The sequence below is a fragment of the Pygoscelis adeliae genome, unplaced genomic scaffold (genome assembly GCF_000699105.1).
Source record: "Pygoscelis adeliae isolate BGI_AS28 unplaced genomic scaffold, ASM69910v1 Scaffold144, whole genome shotgun sequence".
Classification (NCBI taxonomy): domain Eukaryota; kingdom Metazoa; phylum Chordata; class Aves; order Sphenisciformes; family Spheniscidae; genus Pygoscelis; species Pygoscelis adeliae.
The window spans coordinates 1,707,002-1,718,869 of record NW_008824551.1 but is presented as its reverse complement, the minus strand read 5'-3'; the positions used below and the strand labels follow the sequence as shown (position 1 = coordinate 1,718,869).

At 41.9% G+C, this 11,868-nt stretch overlaps 1 protein-coding gene across 1 annotated transcript in view; it reads left to right on the top strand.

The window, feature by feature from the left end:
* The window catches only part of UBE2QL1 (ubiquitin-conjugating enzyme E2Q family-like 1), a gene marked incomplete at its 5' end in the record, with an annotated part of 21,813 nt that extends 14,930 nt beyond the window's left edge, over window positions 1-6,883 (top strand). The window contains one exon of the mRNA XM_009321922.1: window positions 5,554-6,883. Coding sequence (XP_009320197.1) covers window positions 5,554-5,685 — 132 coding nt within the window. The remainder of the gene's footprint in view (window positions 1-5,553) is intronic.
* Between the last annotated feature and the right edge of the window lie 4,985 nt (window positions 6,884-11,868).

The window sequence follows — 11,868 nt, the reverse complement described above, 5'->3', positions numbered from 1 at the left end:
CCTGCCTGACTAACCTAGTGGCCTTCTATGATGGAGTGACTACATCAGTGGACATGGGAAGGGCTACAGATGTCGTCTATCTGGACTTCTGTAAGGCCTTTGACATGGTCCCCCACAACATCCTTATCTCTGAACTGGAGAGGTATGGATTTGATGGGTGGACTGTCTGGTGGGTGAGGAATTGATTGGATGGTTGTATCCAGAGGGTAGTGGTCAATGGCTCAATGTCCAGATGGAGGTTGGTGATGAGCGGTGTCCCTCAGGGGTCTGTATTTGGATCGGTACTGTTCAATATCTCCATCAATGACATTGTCAGTGGGATCGAGTGCACCCTCAGCAAGTTTGTAGATGACACCAAGCTGAGTGGTGTGGTTGACACGCCCCCTGTCCCTGCCCCCTGCCATCCAGAGGGACCTGGACTAGCTCGAGAAGTGGGCTTGTGTGAACCCCATGAGGTTCAACAAGGCCAAGTGCAGGGTCCTGCACCTGGGTCGGGGCAACCCCCGGTATCAATCCAGGCTGGGGGATGAAGGGATTGAGAGCAGTCCTGCCGAGAAGGACTTGGGGGTACTGGTAGATGAAAAGCTGGACATGAGCCAGCCATGCGCGCTCGCAGCCCAGAAGGCCAATCGTATCCTGGGCTGCATCCAAAGAAGCGTGGCCAGCAGGTCGAGGGAGGTGATTCTGCCCCTCTACTCTGCTCTGGGGAGACCCCACCTGGAGTACTGCCTCCAGCTCTGGAGCCCTCAGCACAGGAAAGACATGGACCTGTTGGAGTGGGTCCAGAAGAGGGCCACGAAAATGACCAGGGGGGTGGAACACCTCTCCTATGAAGAAAGGCTGAGAGAGTTGGGGTTGTTCAGCCTAGAGAAGAGAAGGCTTCGGGGAGACCTTATTGCAGCCTATCAATACTTAAAGGGGGCTTATAAAAAAGATGGAGATAAACTTTTTAGCAGGGCCTGTTGCGACAGGACAAGGGGGAATGGCTTTAAACTAAAAGGGGGTAGATTTAGACTAGCTAGAAGGAAGAAATTTTTTACGCTGAGGGTGTTGAAGCACTGGCACAGGTTGCCCAGAGAGGGGGTGGATGCCCCATCCCTGGAAACCTTCAAGGTCAGGTTGGACGGGGCTCTGAGCAACCTGATCTAGTTGAAGATGTCCCTGCCCACGGCAGGGGTGTTGGACTAAATGACCCTTAAAGGTCCCTTCCAACCCAAACTATTCTATGATTCTATGAACTCTTTATTTTAATTAGGTTTTCAGTTATCCCTTTATGAAAAGTGCTCTGTGAGTCTCTGAAAGTATTGCAACTACTTAAATAAGCTCCTGGTGCGCCTTCTCAGAGCTAAAGTCGACATTAATATCATTATGAAAGGCTTTATTGGGTTTTATCTGTTGTTTTTAATCTTTTGTGGAATGCTGTGATCTTGTTCAGGTATCAGTTTGATATCTTTTCTTGATTTGGTGCTGGACACGTCAAAACATTGGCCGTGCAAATAATCTGTATTCCTTACCACGGCAGTAGTGACGTGCGTGGTTTAGAGATTAGTCAAAATGCTGTTGTGCATGATTGAGCTATGGCCAGTGCTGTATTTATATACTGTATTTACTGTATTTATCATGTTTACAGAATGCAGCAGCTCATAGTCTCCTAACCAGAGTTAAAATGACTGCATATTTAAGTAGCAATCTGAAAATAAACTGTAGTCAGAGCTGGTAACGGCGCCTGTTAAAATGGTTGTTTGACACTTTCTTTTATAATTGCGTGCAAAATGCCATTTTTAGTTAAACTTGGGAAGAGTTTCGTAGGAATGGCAAAAAGCTAAAAGTCATTAAGACAGTGGATACCACTCAAGTATAGACTCAAAAGCATCTGAACTGTGTTGACTGAAATTCCACCCTTCTTTCTTTTTACCTCAGGTTTACTTGAGGCACCAAAAAGGGAAACTCAGTCCACGAGGTTAAATTTTATCCAAATTATAAACACCTGGCAGGATATTGGTTAATAAGAGACAGTGCTAAACGTAGAAATACATGGACTACAGTCGGGTAGAATTAGCTGGTCTTTGATGATGCCGTTTACATACAACCTGCATATGGTACCAGAATGCGTTTTAAAAGTGGATTTAATGATCTGTTACATTAATAACAAAGGACTATGAGAATAAACTCATGGAACGATGCTCATTTCATCTGCTGTGGCTCCAGTAACATTTTAGACGATGTGATGATATTCACTGCGTTATTGCAACACCGAAGAATTCTTACTTTCCTTGTTTGAAAGCAGTAAGTAGCTGACTCTGAATATGAGCGATAGCTGTTCTCAATGCAAAGATCCTATTTCTAGGTACAGTTTAGTGTTAATACTTTGATAAAGCTCGGGAAGACATGGATCATACTGTGCTAGGTGCTACGCACAAAATTCAGAAAGGTATCAAAGCCTTAAATGATAAAAAGTCGTATGTATAAGACAAGAGATGGCAAATGGACCTAATCCAGAAATTAAGTAGTAGAGTAGGTTTATATTTACTTTCAAAAGTATTTAATTGGTAAGATTTTGAGGACAACATTTCCTGTGCTGATTTCATCTTCTGTTGCACTTTGCTTTATCTTTTCCTATGTTTCCCTAAGTATGCTTCCAACAAAAGCTTGGATTAGGAAGAAAATACAAAACATGTTTTGTAACAACAAAAATACTCCTGCAGGATATGTAAGATAATTAGTCAATGAGAATGTGTTATGTTTCCAGCACCCAACTGGAATAGCTGTTCTTGAGAGAAGAGCAATATTGGAATTAGCGATCATGAGATTTTAAAAATATGTTACCTTTTGTCAAAACTGAAAAGGAACATTTTCGAAGAAAATTTATTAGCAGGGTTAAATCAAGTACCATTCAGATCATCCTTATTTGGGAAATATTAATTGCCAGATTAGTTTGGGGATGAGGAACGTGTCTTGCTGTTTAGTTTATCAAAGGGTATTTAAAGAGGAAATACGTTGCTAATCTGTAAATGGCGACTAGGGAGAAAGGCTTGGAAAAGCATTGAAAGGTAAAATAGCTATTTTTGTGAAAACCAAACGTGTATAAATTGGCTGTGAATAAATGGAGGTGGGAATTAAAGGCTGTTCCTAATCTTTAATTAACACGGGTTCTGAAAGAGAAGTCAAACTGCACAGAAAAATGACTTATTAAAACAGGAGTAGGAAACATTTTTTATCTCGTGTGTCCATAGTTTTGTTATAATAAGATCGACACTGAACACAAAAGCGTATCTATGCAATACTGTGACAGCTTTCTAGAATTAAATCATTTGTCCAAACTACAGAGTAATCTTACTCATTTTAGTGTGTAAAAATAACTTTGATACTCCAAGGACAGACTTTGTTTTCTTTTTTCCCCCTTTTTTTTTCCCCTTTTTTTTCCCCCTTTTTTTCCCCTTTTTTTTCCCCCTTTTTTCCCCCTTTTTTCCCCCTTTTTTTCCCCCTTTTTTTTCCCCTTTTTTTTCCCCCTTTTTTTTCCCCTTTTTTTTCCCCTTTTTTTTCCCCCTTTTTTTTTCCCCCTTTTTTTTTCCCCCTTTTTTTTTCCCCCTTTTTTTTTCCCCCTTTTTTTTTCCCCCTTTTTTTTTCCCCTTTTTTTTCCCCCTTTTTTCCCCCTTTTTTCCCCCTTTTTTCCCCCTTTTTTTCCCCCTTTTTTCCCCCCCTTTTTTCCCCCCCCTTTTTTTCCCCCCCTTTTTTTCCCCCTTTTTTCCCCCTTTTTTTCCCCCCTTTTTTTTCCCCCTTTTTTCCCCCTTTTTTCCCCCTTTTTTTTCCCCCTTTTTTCCCCCTTTTTTTCCCCCTTTTTTCCCCCTTTTTTCCCCCTTTTTTTCCCCTTTTTTTTCCCCTTTTTTTTCCCCCTTTTTTTCCCCCTTTTTTCCCCCTTTTTTCCCCCTTTTTTTCCCCCTTTTTTCCCCCCTTTTTTCCCCCCTTTTTTTCCCCCCTTTTTTTTCCCCCTCCATATACCTAATTATTTTCTCAGTATTATTTGTTGCATGCGATTACAAATGACAATTTTTTGGTTAAAATTCCAAATGGACAGTAAAATACGGGAGGCAAACGATGCAACCTGATGCATCATTTTGAGCAAAGGGGTGGAAAAAATGAGAACGTACTAACTTGGCTCTTAATAATTGTAATGCTGTAATACTGTATCTGCTCTTCAAATACCATTTATTTTAAAAAAGGCTTTCAATGCAGTCTATCAAGCAGTTATAAAAATTATTAGCCTTGTGACTTTAATAAACTTCTATTTTGTGACAAATCCAATAGGCGTAAATACTTTAAAGGGTATTATTGCTGTAGAGTGGAATAAATCTGCAGCTATATTTCTTTCTTGTGTCTCTGTTAGTTGGTAATTGACATGGACCAATGTGCAAAATAAGGTAAGCTATTAATAACTCAGTAAATGTCTTATGTTGCCAAGCAGGGATTTGAAATTATATACTGCTGTGCATTTAGAGGTAATATTTAATTGCAAAGTAATGAAGATATGGTATGTTTAAATGTGTATATTTTTATTTATTATCAAACTTGTCACGAAGGGGTAATAAATTAGAATTTTTTATGTACGTTGGAAGCAAGTTGGTTTCAAGGTGCTCCTGCCGTTAAGAAATGCCAAGGCTATTCGTCTCTCACGGGTCAGATTAGAAGAAGAATGGAGTGTGTTCGTGGGATGGATGGAATTTTTAGTGGCGTTGGCAGCGGGGTGTGGGGGGTGAGATATGGGTAGCCCTGAGACGTGGCACACAGAAACGCTCTGCTCTTATGATGGTTCTCCAGAGTCTTCAACTCTGTGATATTCACACCTCGGACTACGTTATGAGCGTGGCATCAAAATTGGTTTGAAACCTCTTTCCATCTCCCCAGCCCTGAGCTGGTACCTCGGCACCGGCTGCAGCAGCCTGCCTCCTTCTCCAACCACAGCCGCTGGCCCTGGGGGACCAGAGGGGGCTGGGGGGTGAGGGGGCGCTGGGGAAGCCCCTTCCTCTCCTGCGGCTGAAAAGGGCCATGGGGGACGCTCACAAAACCCGCCTGTTCCCAGAGGCCGGCACCCCGCCGTGCCGAGGCGCCGTTTCTGTGGCGCGTTCGTGTGCTCCTCGCGGTCCCTGTCTGCTTAGAGCTGCACCCCTGACTGTACGGGGCGGGCATGAGGGTCTGCACACCAAATGCTTTATGGTAGCGGTCCCTTCGTTTGTTTGCAGGGGTCCCCGCGCAGCAGAGAGGGCAGCCATGTGGCACGGTCGCAGCAGCAGCCGCAGGTTGCTGCGTGCAGGGCAGTGTGCCAGCACAGGGGCTCGCTGGGAAGAAATATCCTGGAAGATGTCTTTTTTTTTTTTTTAACTGCATATCATTTTTGATCATCTCTAGTAATGTATTTGTCTGCCCCAGTTTGGGAACTCTGCTTTCTGAGACCCGTAAGTGAATGCCTCTTGGCCTGACGTGTTGAAAGGTTAAGCTGTGGTTTCCAGCTGCGTGTTCACGTGTTTAATGAAGGTTTTCTTTTTTTGTTTGGTGCAGGGCCGTATCTGCAGAAAAGCTGGCAAATCAAAAAAGTCATTCAGTCGAAAGGAAGCTGAAGCAACATTTAAGAGTTTGGTGAAGACCCATGAAAAATATGGGTGGGTGACCCCGCCCGTCTCTGATGGCTGATGTTAGCAACCTGCACTTGACAAAAATGCTGAACAAAAGTACTGTGACATCTCCTCAGTGCTGTACACCACCCATCCTTTTCTACTTCAGCTTCAGTTACATACCATGAATGTCAAGGAGACATCTAAGTTATTTATGAACAGATGTGTTTACAGAGGGAGAGAAAAAAAAAAGTGCTGTGTAGGATTATATTTCAAGACTGGAGAATGGTCATCATTGAAGTCGCTTGAGCGGATGCTGAGATTGCGTCATTTGCCCCCATACAGCCCCCATTGTCTTCAGCTTCTTTCCATGACAGCAGCACCAAACAGCAGTACTGGAAAGTCTATCCATTACTGCTCAGTTCATTTAAATGTAAATGAAACAGTTAATATTTAATAGGGAAGCAGTGCATTGCAGGTACATGTTTGCTGTGCTGTTTATCTTTGTCTCCTAGCAGGTCAACATAACTTGAAGATTTGTCTTTATGTGGAACTGTGGTCTGCTGTGACTAAATTTAGACCTCATTTGTGCTCTATATATGACCTTTAATTCATAAATGAAACCAGAATTAAAATGCTGAAAGGTCCTAGTGTTGAAAAATTATTAAGTGGAATCACCCAACCGGTTACAATGTGCTATCTATGCTGATATTGTGATGTGCTGTTCAGAAATAAACCAGTGCAGTTAGCCGAAGGTTAGGTGGTGTTTTTTAAACACATGCACGCCAGGGCTTGGCGTGGTCGGTGGTAGCAGAACCATTATTACCCTGCCGGTACCTTCCGCGGTAGCATGTGGCCTGTCAGTTCTTCAAAATGGCAAAACACACGAATGGAAATGGACAAAGCGACCTTAAAAAATTACCTGCTTAATTTTAAAATGATATGCCAGAAACAGAGTAAAAATTTTCAAGGCAAATGGAACATGGTTTGTAAGATGAGTTGCATGACTGGAATTTTCTTTTTTATTTTCACTCAATAGACATTGTATGTACTTAGAGCCCAGTATCTGAGAAAACCCACTGATGTATATAAATGTCCTATTATTTAATCATTAAGATTTAAGTTTTCTGGTAAACAAATTGAAAAAAACTTTCTAAGGGACTCCATAAAAGCTGAAGGTAATGTTTAGAATGGTTTAAGAAAAGCATTGAAAAATGTGGATTCCAAATGGAAAATCGTATTGGACACATGCTGAATAAAATCACCAGTATAATTTCTGTTGCCTGAGGAATTCAATCATTTTGGCCAACTTTTGTCTTCAAAATAATAGGTTTTCCACTGTGAAATTCTAGGCACCTTATAGAGATATATCTGTTGTGGCGATATTTTAATTGAAAGCAGGACAGTATCGATTGTAAGACTAATTTGGAGGGGGAGAAAAGGTATGCATTTGAAAACACTTTCCATTCTGTGGCTAACACAAGACCAAATCAAAACGGTTGATCGGTTTCTGTTTGTATTACAGCAACAGTGGACGCTGCACAGAGAGTTTTGGGGTTTGGAGCTTGATTTAAAACTACCCACAGCGGAGAAGAACAGAAGAGTAATGAGGGACAGAGGGGTTTGAAGGCAAGCAAAGAAGCAGCACAGCAGATATTTGTGCAAAAACACTGCTCAGTTTATCTGTAGATGCTTTGCCAGTGTAGCTGTTAGTCTAGATAGGGAGAAAAACAATCAAAGCCGTCACCAAAACGGTGATGCAGGTCCAGAGCCACTCAGTTTTGTGGACATGGCTGGTTACTTACACTTCTCATCTCTATACCAGCTGCCTCGCCTCTTTCTCCTCTGACCGTTTGTGGTACCCACCTGGTGTGCCTTATCTCAGTTACAAATGGAAATGCTTCATACCACAAATCTGCACAGACCTTGCTGTGATTTATCTCACCCTGCTTTATACTTGGAGATGACGCTATAATCAATGTATATATACTTTTCCCCTCAAACTGTGTATCAATTCTGTGCATCCAGCAGCAGAATGTGTCTTTTGAGTGAGGAATAACATTTCAAGTAATTTATTTACTCAGTTTTATAAACATTTTCTTGCTATCCTCTATGAAAGAGGAAACTAGTATGTTTAGTTAGGCGTGAAATAATTTGCACTCCCTAGTGGGACTCCCTGAGAACATATGGAGGGATCTAGCACTGGAAAGCATAAGGTTTGTTATTTCCCTTCGGAAAAACTCTTCCCTCATCAGCACAGTAAAACTATGTTAAAAGCAGTGTGAAGGTGTCTTTGGGGGGGGGATTATTTCTTTCTCTGCTGTTTTTTAACCTGCCTCTTTTTTCTGTCAGTGGGTTATTTTAAGTCTTCCTGAGAACCATATCTTTAATATTTAATTAAAGGGTTAGCTAGAAGGAACGTAGTGGGTGGATTGCTACCACTTCCCTCAAACCTACTTATTATGTGTCTTCTTAAGTGTGCTTTAAATAGTTATAGCAAACATCATTGCTAAAAATCACAGTTACTTTCTGGCTGTAGGAGGTTCTCTGTATCACTCAGAGTCTTGGAGCAGTAGGAGAGGCAAATCAAAAAATCTGGAGTGCTTTGAAGCTGTAGCAGAAGGGGGGCAGAGCGCGTGTGATAAGCTGCAGCAACAAATCACGCAAGGAAGAAAGAAGGAAAAGTACACTGCATGAAGTAGGGCAGGATGAAGTTCCTGCCACACCAAAAATAAGACTGCTCCTATTGAAGAGATGGCCTATAGCAGGAGCAGCCTGTGCTGGGGGAGATGCAGGAAAAAGGAGACGGCAGGGAGCACAGAAGCATTGTGCTTCTGACCAGGGAGGAAGGGAGGTAGCTAGGAATGTAGTTAATTAAGAGATTTAGAAAGAGGGTTGATCTATTTTAGGGAAAATTAGCTCATGGTTTTTGTCTAGCTGTATGCTAGGCAGGTTCTACTTTCTCTGCAACAGACAAGCCTAAAAAAAGTGAATGAGAAAGTTGGGAAAGGAAAGGTGTGTGAGAGGAAGGAAGAAGCCTGATGATGGAAGGGTATAAAATGAGGGATCAAAGGAGAACAGCACAGTACCAGAAAAAGCAACAAGGAGGGCTGAAGGACAGCAGTTCAGAGAGGACCTACTGCAGGAGCTGATTGCAGAGCTGCTCCAGGTGCCTTCCTGTTGAGGGAGCTTCAGTGAAAAAGATCCTATAATGTCCTTTTTGTTTGTATCCTAGAAAGTGATATGTGCTTCCTCCTTGTTCTGTCCTCCTCCTGGCAGCTGAGAAGGATGTTAAAATTTGGAGCTGTGGCATGGAACGCAAATCAGGCCATCGCCTCACTCGTGTCACTGAGAAATAAAGCCAAGTGTCATTCCCAGATCCTAAACTCGAGGAGGCCAAAGTCAAAATAGATTGGCCAGTTGTCTGCTTTGTCAAAGTTCCTCAATATCAAAGAAGCGGGAGGATTTTTTTTGCAGGCAGAAAACATCAATATTCCCCCTTTATCCAGTCAAAAATCTCCTTAGGACTTCTTCTAAAATTAGCAGTCAGCACAGGTCCTCCAGCTCTTACTAAACCCATTTTATCAGGAATATTGTTTTCCATCTGCTGTCCCCAGAACGGATGATTAATTTGAAACTAGCATCTGGGGAGGTGTGGAGTTGTATTAGGAAGTAACTTCCTGTCTTTTTTAGAATATGTCCTTTTGGAGGACCTTCTTTGAGTCTGAAAAAGCTACCTGACTGAATACAGGCATTGAACGAAGAAAGCTTATGACAAAGGAAGAAAGCTGTCTCTGAACACCTAAACACTGAAAGATCTCCACAAAGAACAGAGGTGATGATTTATACAGGAATGTATTTCTGTGTCATTAGCAAATGGTCCTAAAAATTCAACAATCAAAAACTCAGCAGTCAAAGACCTCTTGAACTTGCCTTGTTTTCTCTCCCAAAGGCAGCGTGTCTCCTTCATTCCAGTCTAAACTTGAGTCCCGAGTCCAAAGAAAGATAAAAGGTATGGTCTGTTTATTTGGTGCTATGATACTGTATTATATAAAAAAAGACTCACTTCATTCTCCTTGTCCAAAGCAGTACATAAGATCCTAAAACGGAGCTTCTTGCATAAACAGCAGGGTTGGGACAAAGCCTTTCTAGTATAACAAATAGATGTGGCTGTGTAATATATATACTTTTAGAAAACTCATTTAGAAAGACATTCAGAGTCACAACTGCTAAGCGGTGATTGCTGTGATGGCCAGTGCTCTGATGTGTATGTACTTTCCATTCCACGGGAACTTGCAATAGAGAGAAATCTATTCTTGATAGGCTGACTGTACAGAGAAAATGCTGTAGAACTAACTGGCATTTGGGATTTAAATCTCAGGGTTTTCTTCGCCACGTTTTACTCTTTTTTCCAGGATTTTCAGGCACAGACATGGAGCCATAGTATCTTCGTTTTACGCTAGCATTACGGGCAGCGTGGTTATTTACATGACTCCAACGAGGTTGTCAATTATGAACACACTTCTTGTTGATGAAGTTTTTAGAGGATAACTGTCTTCCAGTTCAATGCCTGGGAGCTTGGCTGATGTACTGAGGATTTACTTTTTAGTGTTACATGGGCAGCTGCGATGCATGCTTAGGCATCTGAAAGCTTAGCTGAAATTACATGGGGAAGCATTTGCATAGAGTCAGTGTGAAAGGTTTGTCTCTTCCATGCAGTAGGTAACTTCTGGTGAAGAAGGTTCCTCTCAAACTGTACTATGAACTATACAAACAGAATTAAGCAGGCCAACCTGCTGGTAGAATATGATTTTCCAGTTACATATCCCCTCCCTGACAAGCACCAACCTATATTAAATAGTCTGCTACAGATGTCACATTTCAGAAGATGACAGTCAGAACAGATGCTGAAGAAAAACTCCTGGGTACGTATCTCCTCCAGCCTTCCCGCTGCATTCCTGGGGGGAAGATGCAGCCCTGACCTAAGTGAATGAGAGAGACCAAGAGGGCTGTGCACGTGCACTAAGAGCATGCACTGCCCTGCAAAATGCCAGCTGTGGGAACCTGGGGGCAACAAGCCCCTGAGCTCACCTAGGCAGTGTGCATCCTGTCTTGATTCACATACCGATCTTGCAAATACTTTACAAACGTGTATATTACTTGGATTGAGTCAAAGGGTTCAGTACATCGCTGACCTGAGTTCAGATTTGCAGAGCAGATGGGTTACTAAATATGCCCTGGAGGTTTTCGTGTAAGTTAGTGACACATTTAAAGTTTTGCTTTGCTCGCTCTGAAGACTAAAGTGGCTGTCAAACTAGGTCTGAGGACAAATAGGTTGAAAGTGAGTCACCTGCTATTATCAGCACAGCTGCACTAGAGAGGTGGTTTTGTTTGTACATCAAAGGGTAGAGGTGAGGTACTGCAGCAAGAGCAGCCAGTAGGACATTGTAAGAAGTTATAAAGACAGAGCTTGCCTCTCTGTCATCCCCTCCCCTCCCCCCCGTATTATTGTCTGCTTAATTGCATCCTCTTAAATGTACATTGCTCTGCTTTGTAGATTTTACCCCCCTTTATATCACTGCAAAGTTTTACCGATATGCTAAGGAAACCTTAAAACACATCATGTAAATTTACATTTAAAGCCTGCATTTCAATCTAGAAGCATGCAAATGCCATGCTGACACCTGTCAAATTTCACCAACAGCTTCCTCACACTAGTAAGTCTTGGGCAAATCAGTGATGACGGTAGTTAACACAAAAATAGAAACTCTGTAATTTGGATGTTTGACTTAGTCTTTTCCCTGATTGCTTTGTCTTTCAGTTTGATTGACTTCAGATGAGAACGTCAAGCTAACAGCAGTGAAACTGTCATAGTGTTGTTTATTTATAACAGTTCCTTTTGTTCATGCTGCTAAATAAGGTGGCAATAAATATTCATTGCAGTTGTGTTTCACCAAGTGGGGATTCAGAGATAACTCCTCACACTCTGAAAACTTTGCATTTTATACATAGTGTTTGCCACCACACTTAGCATTCATTATCTTTTGCTGTCAAGTATTCTTGTGTTTTCTTACTCAGTGACCTCATGTGTTTCAAATTAATTGTGGTTTACTAACAGAAACATTGAAGTATGTTGCAAGTCCTCTTGGCAAAATCAGTGAAATGTAACTGAACCAAATCTAATTGTCTGTGTGATTTAGAGGAGTTCTTCAGTTGCCATTTGCATTAACAAGATCTGTAGACTTTTACTAAAGATTCCCCT